Here is a 20,465-nt window from a genome sequence, read left to right on the forward strand (position 1 = left end):
ACTGAACTATTATTCATTTGGTTTTGATGGATCATATCCATGTCTGGAGAAACACCACTCACGCAACCTGCCACTGGTTACAGGAGGGGGAAGGGTGCAGACCGGTTGAACTGACACCAAAGCGATGGGTGAGTAGAGTATCATGAGGTCAATTTGTGACTTCAGTTTGTGGTTAAAAGCAACAGTACAAAAATTTTTTCAATAACAAAAGTAAGTGACGGCAATTTTTAAAATAGTAAATTTGATATAAAAAAATTGAAAATGTAAATGCTTTAGAAAAGCAAACGAGATGATTCCACGTTGTGGAGCAAAAGAAAATGCTTGTTGTGAATTATATTATCTGAGAATCATCAACCTCATCAAACTATCTGGCATTTTCCGGAAGGATGTCCAAAAATCTGTTTTCATGCTGTTCAATCATACAGTGATACAGCTGAAGTTAACAGGCCCGTTTTATCCATGTACTTTGCGAGATTCCAGATCCAGTCCACAACATTTAGCTATTCAGCTGTATTCCTGTAGCATAACCCTCTTTTTGAACAGAGGCAGATCTACACCCCCTCCCAAACCACATCAGGCCTTAACTAATTGTTTGCCTATTACTATGTTAGCCTCAGTTCTGGATGACAAAGTCAGCTCATCACTATTAAATCTGAGTTATTTTTTAGTGGGACAGACTAATGTCTCCCTCTCATTTGGCAATGCGTAAAATGAGAAAGAGAACCTGAGCTGGTACATGCGACATGCAAAATAAGCAAATTTGCCACCGCTTGCTACATTGCAAGGAGCTGATCTATCAAAACCCGACCTGTTGAGCTGAACATCTGGGTGTGTCTTCTCGTTGGCCAGGTAATGACCAAGCACTACACTCTCTAATCTCTGCACTCGGTGTGATGATTACAGCCAGGCTCTTAACACACTCCCTTCTAAACCAGTAGTTAATTATGCCATGTCGCCCAAGGCCATTGCCACTACACTATAGAAATGACACACATCAGAGCCACGCCTCTTGCACTGAGGTAGGGCTGAGTCACACAGTCCAGTCTTCACTTCTTTCCTCTCTCTTCACCCCCCCCACCCCTCCCACCCCCTCCTCAGGCTTGCAGAGGCAGGGTCCAGGGTCCAGTATGACTGCAACTAAAAGTCTCTGCTTTGGCTCACCTTCCCACTTCCTAAAGGCAGCTCTATTCTTGTCGAGAGCTGTTGCAAGGCCTCGTCTATTCATTTGTGGTGTTTGATAGCCCAACAAGTCGAGCTTTGTGACTCACAGCCTGTGAGTCGGCAGATGTACAGTAGAGATTGTGGATGAGGGAACAGGGGCGGGGGTGATAAGGGCATGATGCCAGAGATAGAGTGGAGCAGAACCCGGCTACATCACTGTCTGAGATCACAGCCATGCACCAATAGTCTGCATAAAGCCCACCAAGAATCGTGCCTTTTCACTGTCACCAGCAAAAGCTTGGTAACAGTGATGACCAGATGATTTATTTATTTATCTTTTACCATTTGGGAATTCTAACAAACAACCTGGATGAACCATCTTCAAACTGCCTGGAAGTATCAATATGGGAGCTGGTCAGAGTGTGATCAGTCACAGTACTCTCTGTTTAGGGCATCATATTGCTGGGAAATCCAAGCAAATGACAACAGAGTCCATCTCCGAGTGGTAATACGCAAACAGTGAAGAGTGTGACTGGTGATAGCTAAACCTAGCACCCCACGAGATGCTGCCAAAGTAGTGAAAATCAAGTTCTGTCAAATGTGACTGCCAGCGAATAAATACAGAAATCCCCATTGATCAAAGGAAGTACACGAGCTAAAGAGAGAACTATTACTTCCTAAAAAAATTTGAGGAAATTGCTTCCCCCCCCCTTACCCATTTGTTCCATTGGCTGTGGAAGTTGGCTGAGAAACCATCACCTCTGCTGGAATCTGTCAACAGAAGAGAAAGAAATGCGTTAAATAGATGATAATGCAACACAAACACTAGTCTGTCTTTGAACCGTCCACAGGTTGGAGTGATCCCTCAATGGTTTGCCTTCAGTGGCCATGTTATAGAGGAGCATGCAGTTGTTCCTGGCACTCTCAGCACATAGCTGCACTGTTTCTGTAATGCTTGGCTTTCACTTGCAAGGGGTAAGCTGGTGGAGAGAAATATGGCATGCAAAACAGGCTAATTTAGTGTAAGAGCTCAGAACAGAGGGATCTTTTATGCTACAGATGCATGCACCCCAATCTTCACACCCCAGAAAGCTTTAACTCAGACTGGTCATTTTTCTAAGGTTAACCTCAAAATAACCTCAGCTTTTTGAGACTGCACTCATAACAGGGACGTTTGCCTTCATCTTTTCACTCCACAAGTAAATAGAGAAAGGTTGTTAGCTTGACAAAAAGACATCTGGGAAGGATATATATATATATATATGTAGACACACACACATTTATAGAGATAGATATATATCACTTCTTTTTAGAACAATTTGATTCACTAATATTGATCATGCAATGAACAGAAAGAAATTCAAAAGCTCCATATCGTCGAGGCAGATACTGATAACCTGTTACACTCATTCTTGGAAAACAGCACCAAGCGGCAACTCAGCGGTTAAACAAGGATGCCACTAGCAAGATGTCAAAAAAAAAAAGAACATTTCATTCCAGGGTACCTCTCTTTAGCAGAATGTAGGAAAGGATGTTCCCTTTCACAGTACTCTAGTCCCTAGATTCCCAACCTGACCTTGGAAAACCCCATCAGACATCAGAGCCTGCCTTTGCGTAGTTTGGACCAATTCCCTGGTGTGCAGAGCAGCACTGTGTGTCCCCGTGGCCTGGCTTGTTGTCTCTGTGAACCACAGCCTTGAGCCAGCTCCTGTGGCTGCCCCAGCCTAACTTGGCCTACCTGAAACACTATCCAGGTCAGCTCTGGGCCCCTCACAGATCACACACCACACTTTACTACTGGGCAAGCTATCCTAACTATAGCCAGTGCCCTGCATAAAACAAACTACTGCTTCTTTTTAGAGGCCTCAAAATTAACAAAGAAAACACGGAGTACAGATTTATAGGCCAGTGTGGACTCTTGTGTGTTATAAACATCAGGCAGATGGACTGTGAAGAAAATGAGGAAATGATTAGGGTTTGGATAATGAAATTTCATTAATGTTTAACTCAGGGTAGGTTCTGTAAATGCCAAACCAGACAAGCAAGAATAACTTAACGGTCTCATAAGATGACTTATGTGTGGATGAGGGCATGTATGGTAATTCTCTACCCGTGCCTGCAACCATACAGTAAACGATTTAGCCAAGCCAAAAGCCCCAGAGAAGGAAACTCAGACGGCCATGACTAAAAACAACAAATCAACATTAATAACATCAACAGCGGAAAAGCTATCATTTCATCATGTAAACTTAATAAATGATTGATAAGCTAATGGACAGGTAGATGAAGTCGGAAAACTTTAAGTCATTCTCCACAAATGTGACAATTTACAGAAAACCAGCCGCCCAATACAGTTAATGGGCTGCGGGACGAGGAACAAGGATAGCGTGCGATGCAGAGCCTTGGCAAAAGATTTCCCTTTGGATGGGCAGAGGATGAATCACTCCAGACTAGAGCAGAGCATGGAGGGAAAGATGCCGTGATGTGTTCGTTCCGAGGCCGACTTCCGTTCTCGCTTTCCCAGTCTACTCTCTCTCTCTCTCTCTCTCTAGCTCTCCTGGGAGGCTGAGTAACCAGGAGGAAATGCTTGGGCTCAGCTAGTGTCGGCCTGAAGACCAGATGTGTGGCCTGGAGGTGGTGAGGCTGAGACTCAACGGAAACCAAATATAAACCAGCGTACCGTGACACCTCTGTAAGCAGAGGCCAGTAGTAATGGTTAATGAGACCCACTCTCACCAGAACTGGACTGAGCCTAATCCAAGCAACAGGATGCGCTGTGGACCTCAAACTGGATGGGTTTACACACTTTGTGGGAGTACTTTTATTGGTAAATGTGTCTTAATGTTACATAAAAAGCTGAATAAAAGTTTCAATAGAAACACGGAATGAAGAGTGAATGACGGATGTCCTGTCCTAAAATCAGTGCCAAGATGTCCCAACACTGAGGGCATTGAGCTGAGTTTGACTGTTTGGGCAGCTGCTGAGGAGTACTTTCTTTGAATGACGACTGGAAACATGAAGGGGAAAGGTTCTGACATGGCCTTGTACTCCTAAGAGCCAAGCATACACAAGCATCAGCGCTGACTCATAATTCCAACCGATGTAAGAAGACTCCTGGCAAAGAACAGTGTGTCGCCTATGTCTGGCACCCTGGATGACACACATCATGAACTCCACTGGCAGCATGTTGGAAAACAATGTAGCTTGTGGTGAGGATTTTGGATGTTTCAAGGAGGGACTCCACCAGCTGTGGGCCGCTGTGGTCATCCCTGGAGAGAGGCCTGCTAAATGGAGTAGTTTGAGTATTATGAAGCCCGAAAGAAACACATAAACCAGGGGGGTCTGACCTGTGGCCTGAAAATCTCAACGGGTCAAGCACTGGATGAAATGAAACAGAGTAAACCATGGAGTGCAGCCTTGATGGGCTTTTCCTGGAAATTATTGCAGACTATCTTCAACCCTCGATCCCCCCCCCCTCACTCCTCCTGTCAACACCATGAAAAGCCAAATCAGATCTATATATTCTTAGAATAGAAGCTCCATACAGGGCAACCATTTACGATGGCTTAGATTTATCAGCTAATGATATTGACTTAGAGTGGTGCAGCTGTGTCCTTGATTACTGGCAAAGCATCAACTACTGGCACAGCGTTACAATGTTCCCGTACAAACCGGTGACACAGAAACAGGATTTACTAAAGTAGATCAAGTTGAGTGCATGCATTAAAGAATCAATAATCAATATCTCCATTACACCTGGGTGTATTTATCATGCGGAAATGAGCCTTGTTGAACCAAAAGAATGCCTCACTGCCTTTGATTTCTTGACAATACATCTTCAATTACAAGAGTCAATAAAGTGGTGCCTTAGTTAGGAAGTAATTTGATAATCAGTTAATATTCATGAATATTTCTGGGGCTGAACCAATGGGGGAAAGGGCTCTAAGTGATGTAACAGCTGTACATGTAAAGGCAAAGCTAAGGACAATGGAGAGGTTTGTAAGTTTGAGATTCCCCTTCAAAATGCTGCAAAGCCATTCTTAATTTTTGGTAGATTTTTAATTATTATTCATTCAATAAAAGAAGGAGCAATCAGGCTAGTATTTCTAAGGCCGACATGTTTTCATGCACACCTATTGTGGTCTTGTGGTACTGTACATAAATATTATGTTGATTTAGTAATATGTCATGGTGAACTTTTACTCTGTTTTTTGCGCCATTTTAAAACATAAAAAGGAACAGAATATGTTTTAGGTACAAATGCAGGGCAGGGTGTCAAAGCATGCAATGACACAAGAAACAAAAATGCTGTAATAACAGGCAACATAACATGGCTTGCTTTTTAGTGCAATATTTCATCAGATTGTGCTGTTGCAACTGTCATTCAGGCAGCACTTTGTTCAGCAGGATTGGCTCAATATGCAGCGATGAAAACTGATGACCATACCTAAACTTAATTATAGCTTTTTTTTTTTTAGAATAGTTTATCAGCTTCTGCTCATGTAAGCAAATGAAATTATCATGAATGCATCATTATCCCGTAAAGACTTGGGAGAAAATATATATGTTTAGGGCACTTCTCTGACAGCTTGATGTGTTCTTGGATTTAATGGGCTATGATGTGTTAGCCAGATCAGCAAACCTCAATCCTCCTTTTCTTTTTCCTTTGGGGAAAGCAAAGGTTTTTCTGTATTGAGGTCATCTAATCACACCTGTAATTCAATAAAGATTAAACCAAAGCAAAGATAAGCACAGGTTGCCTTTTCATGAGCAATCTGGGATAGTTATAGGAAAAAATCTCTATATCTCACCTTAAAAGACCACCTCAAGCGGGATATGTTGCAATGATCAAGTATTGATTGAGGACATGAAGTACAGTTGGGTTCCTCTTCCCACCAATGGCCAGCCAGATGGTACGTTATGACCAAGATATTGTGCTACACACTAGGACTTCACTGAATAACCCCGAAGAACAGATGTTGCTCTTATCTGGGGGTTGTTGGTGCTGTTAAGATTTCTGTTGAGCCAATAACTGTGCAAACTTATCTGTCTCTAACGTTTTCATGCAAATCTCTGTACTGTTGTGCTGGTTGGCTGCAAGCACACAGAGAGGTGATAAATAGAAAAGTAAGGTATGCAAGTTGTGACTAAAGGCGTGATTACCTTAATTTATAAAGCCTCACTGCAGCAAAAAAAAAAAAAAAAAAAAAAATACTAACGTCTAAGATGTAAAAAAAAGAAAAAAAAACTAGACACATTGCACATTACTTGCAATAAAGATTAAAATAAACATTAAGCTTATCTTAAAGAAGTGAGCGCGATTGCTGAAAAAAATCAGCAAAGTTACAACACATATTTGTGGCTTGATTTTTCGAAGACACTGTACATAAATAGATGCATGTTGATTTATACAGAAAGAGCCTACCTCATTTTGAGGCAACAATGCCCCCTCACAAGAGGATAGACAATGCTGAACTCTCTGTGCCTGATCAGATGACTAACATTACAGAGGAGACAAGGCCACAGTCTTATTTGCAAGTGAGCGGATGGAGGCCAAATACACAAGATCAGTTCAACTTACAGAGTTTTACAGCATGCATCAGAGCATGACTGTACTCTGTGTTGCCCAAGTCCCAAACCATGCAAACCTCAACGAAATACAAACCACCACAAAATGATTAAAAAAAAGTTTGCACTTAGCAAACTTGCTTCCCACAAGGTTGAGAGTAAGCATGCATACTCATGGGATCTCTGCAGTTTGTCACTTCAAAGAAACAATCTTAAGAGCAAAGGTCTTATCACACCTTGAAATTCCAATATTTACTCTTCAGTGGTAATCATTTTCCAATCAAGGTCTGTAAGCATAACTATTTTAACAACCTTAAATTCTACACCTCACAGAGTCAAAGTATGGTGAGCAAGACAAACAAAGTGCACTATTGACATTGGAAAATTAGACTTAATGAACTGGTGTCGTTTGTTTGAAGCTTTCATGCACAGGAAGTGTTAAATTTTACCCGTCCATTGGGAGTCAAGTCCTCCTTGTTGCGCAATTCAAAAGATTCTTCCTCTTCCTTCTCCCCATAGTCCCGTCCCAGCAAACTGAAGCCCTGCCTGCAGCACAGAAACCAGCAAACTCCTTGCAAAGGCATTCAAATCGGGTTAAGTGTGTCGTTTTCTGATATCCAGGTCGGTGGATTCAACGGTCACGCCGCAAATGAGTCCAAGAGTTGAGTGAGAGCATACAGTGTGTCCTCTCCATAGATATCCAGCAAAGGGGGAGGAAGGAGAGCATAAGCGTGTTCTCCCCTCTATGTCAGTGAAAATAGAAAATGTCTAGGAAGAGTAAGGCAGGCATACTCCAAACACAACGAAACGATTAAAAGAAAAACCTTCTCCTGATCTCCAGTTGTTTCGTTCAACTTGCTCTGTTTGAACTCCACACGACAGGGGGGGGGAAAAAAAAAAGAAGACAAAAATATATGCGCAGAAAGGAGAGTGAGTTCAAACTACACCAAGGTGTACGTGACAGAAGCGTCAATATTTCCTGCGCATATTAGATTGGTAAGGTGTAAGTACAGCACAGACCACTCCAGGCTGGCTTGTGAGTTTGAACAAAAGCGTGCAGCAGCTGGGTCAGGATGGTGTGGGAAGCGATGCCACGCCCACTGACCCAAGGTCTGATGGAGGATTGGCTGAGCGCAGACACTCCCCAGGTTGACACTCCCGTAGACACGCCCATCCACGCTGACAGAGTATCACACGTCCAGCAGTAGATGACATGACTGTTTCTTCAACGCATCAAAATCTGCTTGGGAAGTTATACAGCAGAACATTTACAGCGTTGAACTAAAATAGGCTGCATTTACTTTTATCAGTATTTTTTTTAATCGTTTCAGTACATGAAGTTAAATGTGATAAGTGATGTTGGGGGTGGAGTTGTGGTTCATCACAAAAAAAAAAAAAAAAAAAAAAGGGGGGGGGGACTGTCTCCAAAGTTCTCTACTTTCCAACAGAGATAATGACCAAATCTTTTCTTCTTTGCACAGGTGTGTTTTCACAAAAGAGAAGTAGGCTAAGCTTTAGTTGCTCCCACTTGCTAGAATTGGAGTCCTCCTCCTGAGCATATGTTTCTCTACCCGAGCTGGTCAGCTGGTGAGCTTAGTTGGCTCAGTGAAGGCATCTTCCTGCTCCCTTGATGTTCTTCCTACATCCTTATCTAAAGATGTCTTCCAGGCCAATGCCCCATGAGTACTCACAATTATTAACGCTTCTCTTCTCCTCGGCCAGGTCCCTGACTATTTGAAGAGTGTTGTCATTCTCACACTCTTTTTAACAGCTAGAGACCTATCCCCAATCTGCCTTTTATCTCTAAGATTTAAGAAAAAATAGTTGCTAAGCAGCTTACAGCTGCTTTCAGAGGCACACAACATCCTGGATCGTTTTCAGTCTGATTTTTGCAGGGCCCACTCCACCCAAACAGGCCTGCTCAGAGTATCCAACAATATCCTGATGCAGAGCAATACAGGTCATTGCTCCATGTTATTGTTACTGGACCTGACCTCAGCTTTTGACACAATAGATCATCAAGTTCTGCTTGAAAGACTGTAATATTGGGTTGGGGTATCAGTATTGGCACTTCAGTGGTTCTCCTCTTACCTTTCTGGTAGACTATATTCTCTTGCTGCTGCAAAGTTAAAGTCATCTACTTCATTGCTTGATTGTGGCGTTCCACAGGGGTCCATTCTGGGTCCGTTATTGTTCATTTTATATTTGCTCTCTTTGCAGGATATTATAGGCTCATTTAAAGATATTTTATATCATTGTAATGCTGATGATATCCAGCTGTATATTACTTTTAAAACCTGAGGATGTTTTTAAGATTCAGTTTTGACTTTGGTGTTTGGATGCTGTCAAGACTTGGTTGAGTGAAAATTTTCTTCAACTAAATGAAGCAAAAACTGAAGTTTTTGTTTGTTCCCTAGACAAATTGTTCACAAAAATAGCTAAGTTTTGTTAAGTTGACAGTGAAGAACCTCAGTGTAATCATTAACCCTGCACTTTCCTTAGATGCCCGCATAAAGTCGCTTGTCTGTTCCTGGTTTTATCATTTGAGGAACATTGCTAAGCTAAGGCCAACTGTTTCTCCATCTGAATAGAAGATGATTATTCATTCCTTCATCTCCACCTGGATTGACTACTACAATTTTACCTTTTCTGCCTAAACAAAATATCGCTGGACCATCTTCAGGTTGTCCAGCATGCCGTTGTAAGGCTACTTATTAGATCATCTAAATTCACCACTGTCACTCCACTACTGATCCACCTGGACTGGCTCCCCATTACTTATTGAGTACAATTCAAAATCCTGGTTTTAACTTGTAGAGCCCTACGTAACCAGTCGCCTGGCTATATCAGACACTTTTTAAAGCCTTATGTTCCCAGCAGGTCTCTGAGCTGACCAGGGTCTGCTGGCTGTTTTACATACGCAGTTTTAAACAAAAGGTGACAGAGCCTTTGCAGCAGTGGCCCCTGCTTTCTGGAACTCCCTTCCTCTCAGCCTCAGATCGGCTGAGTTTGCAATCTCTTTGAAAAAGCAGCTTAAGACACATCTTTTTAATCTTGCTTTTACTTCGTTTTATTTGTTTTTATGTTGTTTTAATGTTATTCTTTTTTGTTGTGAAGTGCTTTGTAATTTTTATCTTGAAAGGCGCCACATAAATAAACCTTTACTTACTTTCTTATGTGGAGATGGGTTGTAAGCTGCATCCACAGGGTTTTTCATTTGAAAAGGTTTGTCTTTACTTACTCAAATACTTTAAGATAGCTTTGGAAAAAAGAAACACAGACAGCTATGGAAGAGAAGATCAGGTTTACTTTATGTAAATAAACACATTGCTTATTTGATACTAACACTGAAGGTGAGCAGTAAACAACAAGCATTTCAATGTGACGGTTATTTTAGGAGATATGATTTTATGTCACAAATGTTAAGCGCTCTCTCACATTTGTATTTACTGTGTATCATTTTGTATAATTCTCCTTTAATTTTTGAGTTCATACATACACACTCATTGTATCCTCTTCTACTTTGCTAGACAGTCCACAAAGACGCAGCAAAAGGCATGTCTATTTCTCCTGAATCCACACACGTGACTCATCCGGCCCTACTGGCACTGGTGCTCATTTCTTCTTAATATTCCTTCATTTCCCCTTTCTGCTCTGTGCAGACTCCCCCCACACATCTCAGTCAGCTGGCTTTAACTCATTCCTCACCAAGAAAAGCTTTCAGCTCCTGCAGCTTGATTTTTACTCCAGTGTAATTCTTATTATAAATCAATAAAGGATGGACCCTATTCAGCGGGGGAGTACTTAATATTATTGCCTGCAAGCTCGCCCACCCCTCACCCAATCACAGGGAGATACAGAAAAACAAATGCCCAACATTCAACACAAAGGTTATAATGACAAAAGAATGGATGCCAAAGTATTATTTTTTAAATATGTATATCATAAAAGATCTTACACGTATCAGTTTACAAAACAGATTTTTCTGACTATTCTTGCTGAAACTACACCAGCCGCTTTCCATCATCTTGCTCCAGGCCAGATCCTCCCTGTCCTCCCCCATATCCCAAAACAATACGCTTGGGGCCCCTGCTCCCACAGACCTGAAGGAACATATGTTTTATTTTTAGAGCTCACTCTCTCAGCCCACACTAGTAAAGTTAAGAAAAAAGAAAAAGAAAAAGAAAGCCCTCCCTCCTTATATGGCTTCTAAGAGTTAAAGTCAGAGCATAGAGCAAAAATATATCAATAAAGTCTTCAAATATCAGTAAAAGTCATTATCCTCGGAATATTTTGTTTAACTTGGTGCCAAATGAAGCACCTGGAGAAACAGCTGCATTTTAGTTTCTCTTCCAGCTTTTGTATGAGTCTTTCAGCCTCTTTCACTGTATCCCTCCACCCCCTCTTTCCCCTCTTTCCAAGAGATGACACATGATTCTCGATTAGCACAAAAACACACACACAGACACACATTTGGATGCACGCAAGATAACCTGATACACTGTGTCAGGGTGAGGCACCAAATCAGGAGTAGGGAAGATAATTTGGTTGAGCTCCCAGTATGAACACGAGCCAGGGTGGCTGCTGGTCTCAAGATAGAGGAGAAGGACGTGGCGAAGCTGGTCCAAAAGAGAAGTTAGACTTATGATGGGATGTTGCAGCTAAAATGTGTGATTTTGCACTTAAAACTATTGAGGATCATGTACATTTTTGTGTTTCTGCAGAGGAAAAACTTTGCCCCAACCCCCTCCCCGACCCCCTAACTTCCTGTCCCACTACTCTTCACAGCACTGTCTGCTGAAGCTGGCATGTGGCGTTTTCCAGCAGAGATGTATAGACACAAACGGCGCATGTCAGCTTGATCAGAGACAGAGCACAGAGGAGCGCTTTCCCGTCCACTATTTCTCTGTATTTCTCTGTATCCTGTTTGAGTTTCTGCCTCTAGGATCCAGTTACACTGCAGCCCGCATCACAACCAGACTCACATGTCGGTGCACCAAACTGATTGTCAACAGAGGGAGATGTGAAGTCTGGACAGCCAAGGGTCTGTTTGCATTTTTCCTTTAATGTTTTCTTAGGAATGGTTGTCAGATCTAAAAGCTAGTGCAGAGATTTCAGCTTTCGAGACTTCGAGCTCTTATAAGATTAAGAGAAAAGCTCCAGCAGGCTGATTTGTCTTTAGTGATGCATCTTCTCTTTAGAAGTCAGGTCCAAGGTGAAAGTTTATCTGTGACAACCCCAAACTAGGGATTTAAGAAGGGAACTGGTTCCCAGTGACCCTCACCTTTGACTCAGACAGGATTTCCTTCCTGATAAGTTAAGTGTCAAATCTAACCCTCATCCTGCTGTGGCAACACCCCTCTAACACCAGTCCAGTGTGTTTAAGTCCAACCGATGCTTAGGCTAAAGGGTTAGTGAACAGAGGACTGCTCTGTGATGGCTGCTGGTCCATGTAATGGGATAGGGCTGCTGTGAAGCTCTTTAACTACCACAACACTTGACCTGAAGCTCCCACTGTGAAACATCCAGCTGTGCAAGAGGATTTTTATTTCTGACAGGCATGCAGAAATACGCAAAAAATAGTAGTGTCAATCAAATGTACAATCACGGTACTGGAAATATCTGCTCTCACTTATTGTATGATTTTGAAATAAAACTACAGACAGAAGAATTTTTCTGCACATAGCTGGGCTTACATCAACACAATGTCCATGATCATCTCTCTTCCTGTTCTGCTGGTTTAGAGATGGTGTGTAACAGCATAAGGGACGCAACAGAGAGCGAGGTGTTTGTAACCCTGGCTCTGGGTACATCTGTTCCTGGAGACTGTGACATACTTGATCATACTGGTGGCAAGCCAAGTGAGGGAAAGCATTTCCAGCTTGAACTTGTGACCCTCTCGCCCCAGTTAACCCCTCACATTCCCCATTTCCCCTGCTTGCCCAGCTATATTACAGTGACCTATAGCAATCCAGACTTTTGTAGACTGGCTCAGCCTGTCAATAGATAAACTGCCTGCAGGACTTGTGCAATGGATGAATAATGTGTTGCAATGAGGGCTCTCATGTTTTAAGAGGCTGAGTGATATTCTATATCTGGGGCATCTGTCGTGAGTAGCGTAACACTGTGGATCCATTATTGACTGTAGATTAGTTTAAGTACAAAATAAGACTGGAAAATGCACAAAGTGTGACATTGATCTTTTGAGTAATTCTTTTAAAGCCTGTATACTGTTCAGCCCAGCTATTTAAGATATGCAGCTGTAACTTGCAAATTTGTTCCGACAAGCAGACATGTTGTATTATCAAACACGAAAAAGATACACTCTTGAATATTTCTAAATGCCAAGAATGTTATCTGTTGTATCCATTAAGTAAATGGAGTTATACAGTCTTTACAAGCTCTGGACTGTGATCAACCCACTACTGGAATTTGGAAAGCAAACAATCCCCTGAAAAAGAAAAAAAGAAAAAGAAAATAAGAGTAGACACAAAGCCAAAACCTTGTTATCTTAATCTGTTATCAAAAGCACTGTGAGGAGGAGCTGAACAACCAGAATCAAACAGGGAGAAAGATAGGAGATTGATAAAGATGAGCAGTCAACCAGAGCAGATAAAATACAAGGGAAGCGGAGGCTACAAGTGGAAGAAAAGACACAACAACTGAAACTGCAAACAAACAGCTGATATATGCCCACATATTGTCTGTGCATTCACATGAAAGAAGTGAATAACTGATAAGACTTTCCAAGACAATAAAGTTTGACATATCCTTACTTCTAGGTAGCAGTTTTAAAACACTTAATATCAAGTGGCTCTTCTGTATTTACGTACATTGCTCTTGTAATTGCAAACCTTAATGCATTATAACATGCTTTTGGCAGTTCAAGTGAAACTAACTTATGATTAACTCCAGGGTCAGAACCGTTGCTGGTTGCAGTGCTGTAGGTTAAACACTGAAAGTCAGAGTGAGGGAGAAGATAACATATTGACAGTTAGTGAGGCTGGGAAGAGAGCCAGAGTCCTTCAGTTATTTTTAGGATGCTGAGTGTGTGAAAGAACACTGAATGCAGAATTGATGACACACTGCCAAAATCTGAACCTGTGTAGGATTAGTTGTGTCTATGTGCACTTGCAACTGTCCATGTGTTTATGTTGTGCTTTGACACAAGGGCAGGGGTAAACATATGCATTCAATGCAAAGAATGCCGAACTGAGGGCATGTATTTATGTAAGCAGAGTAAAAGTGATTAGTGGTCACTAAGGAGAGCTCTTCAGAGATGACTATGCCAGTAGGATTTGCAGTATCATTGGGAACGGCACCTACGCTTCTGAAAGAGTTTAGTTCTATACATCTGTGTGTGGTGTTGCTCTTGTTTCCTGTGTTTAGATATCAGCCATGGGAACGGCTCTTACCAGTGCAAGAAGTATAATTACTGAATATGGAAAAAGCACCCACTGCTTTACCTCAGTCTGGGTAGAAACCCTTCACAGAGCAACTGAGTAAACCTCTGCTGCTTTGGTCCCATTTGAAATTATGTGTATCTGGGTGTCTTCACAGGCAAACCCACTTCACAACAGAGTGATGCACTTAAGTGATCTTCCACACTTCAAACCTTTGCTGCGAAGATACAGTGTCAAAGCAAGAATCAAGACAACAAAACTCAATTTAAACTCATTTTCTGATAGATACTTATCTTGTTAGAGCCTTCTTTTCCACTTTAGCCAGACTAACTTGCAAGACAAAATACAGCTGGTTGTCTTTGGTTGGCTTTCTGATTACTGTCAAACTACAGACTCCCGTGGAAATATGGAGGAAGCATGATTTAAATGGTTTTAAACTCTAACTTGTTAAGGACATGTTGTATACTCACAGCACTTCTGCATTAGTTTGTGATTATCTCAGAGTGATGTTGCAAAGATTTTAGCCTGAGATGATGTGAACAGTAATCAAGCTATCTTCAATGTTGCTAGCACCGTTTCAGTTTTGTTCTGAATCTTCCAGTAGTGATAATTAAGTATCGAGCATAAAGAAAAATAGATAATCTTTTTTTGTTTTTTGTTTAAAAATGTTTGTTTCTCCAGAAAATGTGTGTGTAGTTGTGTGCGCACGCCTGTGCGTTGTCTCATGTTTCTGTCAGGGCTCGATCCAGACTGTTGCTAGGTGCCGTGACCTCCAAGAGCAACATTTAGAGAGGGTGAACTCTGCAAGGAGGTATAGGGCTGTATTTTATTTCTGCACCTCCCCCTACCTCAAACACAAACTATACATCACATACTCCCCCAGGATCTGGCTTGTGGCTAGGCTTGTTCACTAATGGTTCAACAATGTGAACAATATCCACTCTGATCATAACTAATGATCTCATCCTTTATCCCTAAACCAGCTAAGAGAGATGAGGATTTCTTTTGTGATCAGTGATGATGAATATTTTAGTATTAAAACTGTTCATATAGTAGACATTTCTATTAAAAGTAGCATTTCTTTCTATTAGCTGCCCATCAAATGCCTCAACCCCAACCCCACCTGCAAGCTACAAGTGGAGTGGGGCCCAGTATTGAGGGGACAAACTGTTCTTTAACCTGTCTGCCAACAGTACTTTACTGGAGCATGGCTTCAAGGAGCTGAGCTGGGGAGAAAGAGGATACGGTTTGCATGTGTAGTCAGACATCTCAGAGAGTGCATCCATGACAAAGAGTCCAGTGGAACCTTTGAGGAAAGCAGGCCGTGTGCCACGCTGTGAGCTTTGGAATAACTACCCCTTCCTCCAGCCAAATGTGAACAGAACCAGTCAGCTGTCACTTTGTGAACATTATGAAACACAATATAATATGAAACTCATATTGCGAACAATAATAAAACTCCTTCTCATTGAGACTCTTGGTAAATTATTTCCACTGCACACATTACTGTTTATCCAACCTAACCAACCTCATACTTTGTCACTTGGCACAACCCTTTTCAACTTCACTCATCATCTTCCCAGCTGCAGCTGTCATTAGCTAGAGTCAGCAGTTCACTTCAAACAAAGCCCAAAGCAGAGCAACAAAAGAGAGAAGACAGTGGGCAAACAAACTGGGAGGCAGACTAAATAACTGTGGCTTGTTTGCTGCGTGAGGAAAACACGATCAAGTTCTGTATGCGCCACTGGCTGTGGCTATGAAAGTCAATGTGTGCACTCATGTTGGCCGCAAACATTAGAAACAAAAGTGTCTCAGCTCCATGCGTCTCCAGTAGGCCACAGCTGTTGTCGTATTTAAACCTATTGCAGGTGGCTGAGCGGTAGTCTTTGTGGAACTGTCGTTATGTTTATATCTGCCTTGTCTCTCCTGCACATAAATCAATACTGAAATTCCATGTAGGCATGTGTCCACATTAACATGTCTGTCTGTAAAGCTGGTTGAATGGCATCCACACAATAAAATGCATGAAAATAAACTAAAAGTCAACGGTAAAAATAAACAATAGTGCCCCAGATGCAACATAAATAACATGGTGTAAAACTAAATTTCCAAGGAATCTTGCAGCTTATTGAAGGTTGTCAACAAAAGTAAAATTTCAAACTTATTACGAGTTATACAGGTCAAATACTCCGATCCCATCCCAAGGAATGTCAATAACACAACAGCCTTGCTTATTGGCTAGAAGAGAACATACTATCTATCTATCTATCTATCTATCTATCTATCTATCTATCTATCTATCTATCTATCTATCTATCTATCTATCTATCTATCTATCTATCTATCTATCTATCTATCTATCTATCTATCTATCTATCTATCTATCTATCTATCTATCTATCTATCTATCTGTCCATCTATCCATCCATCCATCCATCCATCTATCCAGCCGAGCACATAATCGTAAGCTTTCAGTTGCATTCAAGTAATCTATTTTCTATACTTTACCCATCTGGTCCTACAGAGTATTGAAGGAGGAGGAGTCTCTTTTACCTCATATTTGCAGAAGTACACTCAGGAGAGCTCATTGGAGGTGCTAAGACAGGCTTTGTACATGAGTAAGTTAACCCATGTACCAGTGTGAAAGCTGACATAGCCATCTGACTAATCAGATCTGATATAGCTAGTTAGATGTTAGTGTGCCATGTTTTTTCCCATTAAATGCAATAGGAAAGTGTGTCCAAACTTTTGATTGGTACTGCAGAATAAACCAGTTGTAGTTCGATGTAGGTTATCCTTACAAACCTGGTTCCTATGGCAAGAATATGACAGAAAGTAACCAGCAGAGACTGGATTTATGTATACTGCAGAAGAAAAGTTAGACGTTATAAATTTACCCAGTTTCTGAGCTTCAGAATTGCTACTTTTGCCACTTTTGAGTTTGAATTCATCACCACCATTTTAGTCTTTATGCTAAGCTAAGACTAATCACCTGAGTCACATGAGGATTCTATGAATATAAACTTCTGTCGATTTTCTTCTCCGTTGTTATTTGGTGTAAAACAGTTTCTCCATTTCCAGTTGGTGTCCTAAATAACATGTTATGTACATGTCACAGTGTACATGGTCAAACAGGTTGCAGCAGCTGTCTAGGACACACCAATTGAGGCAACACCATGGGGGATATCTTCAGAGGTGGGATACTAGTTTGCACATCCCCTGCTGGGCTTATTTTCAGACGTGATTGGCCCTCTCTAGTAGGAGGTCATGGTGCTGTATGGACACCTGAGAGCAGCCTGTTCTAAAAGGCCTGTTTACAGCAGCTCTCCAACAAGTATGCAGTGACACTGGGTTCCCATAAGTGTTGTCCAAAGTAACAGCTGTTTCATCAGAGTCCAACTAGACCACAGTCTTGCTGAATTCTCCAGTTGCTGGTGCTCATTCTCAAGCCAGCCACCATCAACATTTTATGCTTCTGTCACGTGTTTGATGTGCAAAATAAACACAAAAACAAAGCCAGTGCTCATCACACAAACCTTCACAAATTCCCCCTTTCTTCTTCATGAAATTGTACTCATCCATGATAACAGATCAGCTGAATTATCTGTTGGAAGCATCTGGGCCTGACTCATGACTAGACCCTATTTGTGAGTGTGTGTTTGGATGTCTGCTGTTGTGGGATTTATGCGGCATTTCTGTTTGTGAGAATGTGTCCTATTCAGTACAGAGTGGCACCCTTATGGAAAATACACACAGCGCTAATGTGGGCAGACCAAAGTAAAATCTGATCTCCCAACCCCCCTGGAAAAAAGATATCCCTGTGAGAAGCAGGACTATTGTAAGTCTCCACATGTTAGTTTGTTTGTATATGTGTGTGTTTTGAGAAGACATGAGGGAAACAAAAAGCTTTTCACTTTTAATGACATGAGTTTTTGTTTTATGTGCAATTTTAAAAAAAATGCTACGGTGAATGGACCACTAACATTTTATACACTAGGAGATTATCAATTTATTTTATTAATTTTTGCATATTGATAGCTAAGGCATTATTTACACTAAATAAATAAAAAAGATGGACAAACTTAGGTATGCAGTTGGACAGCAGTCAGCATGAGAAACCATTCAGCGATGAGCTGAACGAAGGAGAAATCCAACTTTGAGCTTTAGCTGACATCTAGTGGTGGTTTGCTCAAAGTGCAGTATTCATTTTTCTCCTCTGAGATTTCTCTTGGGACATTGGGGAAAAATATTTATTTTTTGATTTTCAGTCACACATGAACGATACAGAGTTATGAGCTGTGGAATAAGTTATTTAGTGTTTTCTCCTTTTTATGCACATTGCTTGTTTTTTTGCTGCATTTTTTTTAATCATATATAGCTAATCAAATAGCAACAAAAGCATGCAATGAAACACCCAAACATATAATGAACATAACCAAGAGACTGGATTTGATGTGAAGTAGTTTGTTTGTTAATATTGCTGTAGCCTATATTTGTTTATATTAACATACTATCAAATAAGCAAGTTTGAGCATTAAAAGGCCTTAGGTGGATTTTCTAGAAATTTTCCTTCTAACTGCAAAAAATTGACTGCTTCTGTGTTTATTTGTTGCATCAACATGACTGTATTCTGTTTTAACCACCATATTGGATCTCTTCCAGACTGGTTACTATGGTTACCACATGGTCAAATGTAAAAGGTCAACAGAAAAAGCAGATGGCAACCCATCCTAACAGCAACACTCACATCTAAATGTGAGGTCCAGATGTGTGAGAGGGAGGATTTGGTTTTATGTGTCCATGTATTGTATGTTCTAATGACGTTAATCATATCAGCCTCACAGAAGCAATAAAGTCATAGCATTTTCATGTAGCTATCTCTTTGATTTTGAGGTTGAAATAAAACAATATAAACTCCATATCAATGCTTCTCTTTCCCTCAAACTGTGAAAAATACAACACAGCAACATCAGTGATGTTCCAGTTGGAACAGCTCTGAAAAATTATGAGAGGAACTGGACTCATGTGAGTGGATTTCACAATAAAATTGCATTACTTAATCCAGTTTGTACACGTCTGCTGTCTTTTTTATTAAATTCCACAGAACTTGGGTCAAACATGAAGCCACGGTTCCTCCTTCTGATTTGTTTTCCTACTTAACGGTGGTCTTTTCTCCTTTTTTCCATTGTCTTCTCCCTACAGATACACAATAACTCTATACCATGATGATATTTCGGGGTTTAAAAACACTGGCAGGAAGCTTACAAACTGACAATCTGATTTGATTGAAAACTCAGCAAATCCCACGCTGGCCCCGGCATTCAATCTCACATCATCACTGACACACTACCACCCCATAAACCTACTTCTTAATCCCAAAGCCTTTTTATTTTATGGTCAGTGTGCCACCCATTGCCACAAATCCCTTTTTGCCTCACCCCACCCCCACCTGATTGTATCTGGGAGTCTGCAGGGATGAGTCTGAGTTCAAGCACAGCTGGCAATCTCATCTCTTTTACCTTTTCTGCTTTGGGCATATTTGCGGATGAACTCTCATAAACTGCTACCTGGTCAGAAAGAAAACCAGCAGACATCTGGATCTGCTGCTCGGGCTGCCATTCTGGGATTTTGCTACAATCAAAGGCTACTCAAGAATTCAAGAATTTATTTTGTTCGGACGAAAAGAAAACATCTTATCATCCTCTCACCAATGTGATGCATTTTTCAGCCATGAAATCTGTGCCAAAGGAGGATAGGAGCTGCAGGGAACAACAAAGAGAGGAATAAATCTTTTCTGCATTATGTTATCAACAACTGCCTGCATGGAAAACTGATTGACAAGCGCCACAACTCTGAGGGATTAAGGACGACCAATATAAATCCTAAATCGTGTGGAAAATACAATCAGTCTGCACACGACAGAAAAAGTTTCTCTCCTTCTTCCATCAAGTCTCCTCTCCGAAAATCTAGACTCCTGCAGAAGGGACCCAAAAGATTCCCACTCCGACCCGGCACATTGGCCGCCCGCTGCATGCTTATTGAGCTCAATAACAAATATTTTACCCGCAGGAGCCACAACATTACATCATGATCTTGTAAATTAAACTATATAAAAGCCATAAAAAAAAGGAAGTGCGCGCTCTCGGCGAAAGCAGCATCAGCACCAGCATGAGATGCGCGTCCCCGCCCCGGTAGAGGCTGCCCAAGATCCCGGGGAGAGGAGTTGGAGCAGTACGAGTTAAAGTTGGGCTAAAAGGGGGCGAGAGGATGCTGCAGAAGAATCTTTGGTCTAATTAACATAGCCTATGCGGAGAAACGTGCGCTAAGTGAAGG

The 20,465-nt window shown here is 41.3% G+C and overlaps 1 protein-coding gene across 1 annotated transcript in view; it reads right to left on the bottom strand.

Moving 5' to 3' along the window:
* plekhh3 (pleckstrin homology, MyTH4 and FERM domain containing H3) overlaps positions 1-7,743 on the bottom strand; it is a 32,314-nt gene extending 24,571 nt beyond the window's left edge. Inside the window, exons 1-2 of the mRNA XM_079253276.1 lie at positions 7,179-7,743; positions 1,877-1,932 (exon numbers count right to left, since the gene is read on the bottom strand). Of these exons, the coding sequence (XP_079109402.1) occupies positions 1,877-1,932; positions 7,179-7,313 (191 nt within the window). The 5' untranslated portion in view covers positions 7,314-7,743. The remainder of the gene's footprint in view (positions 1-1,876; positions 1,933-7,178) is intronic.
* Between the last annotated feature and the right edge of the window lie 12,722 nt (positions 7,744-20,465).

The sequence above is a fragment of the Telmatherina bonti genome, assembly GCF_933228915.1.
Source record: "Telmatherina bonti genome assembly, chromosome: 14".
Lineage (NCBI taxonomy): Eukaryota > Metazoa > Chordata > Actinopteri > Atheriniformes > Telmatherinidae > Telmatherina > Telmatherina bonti.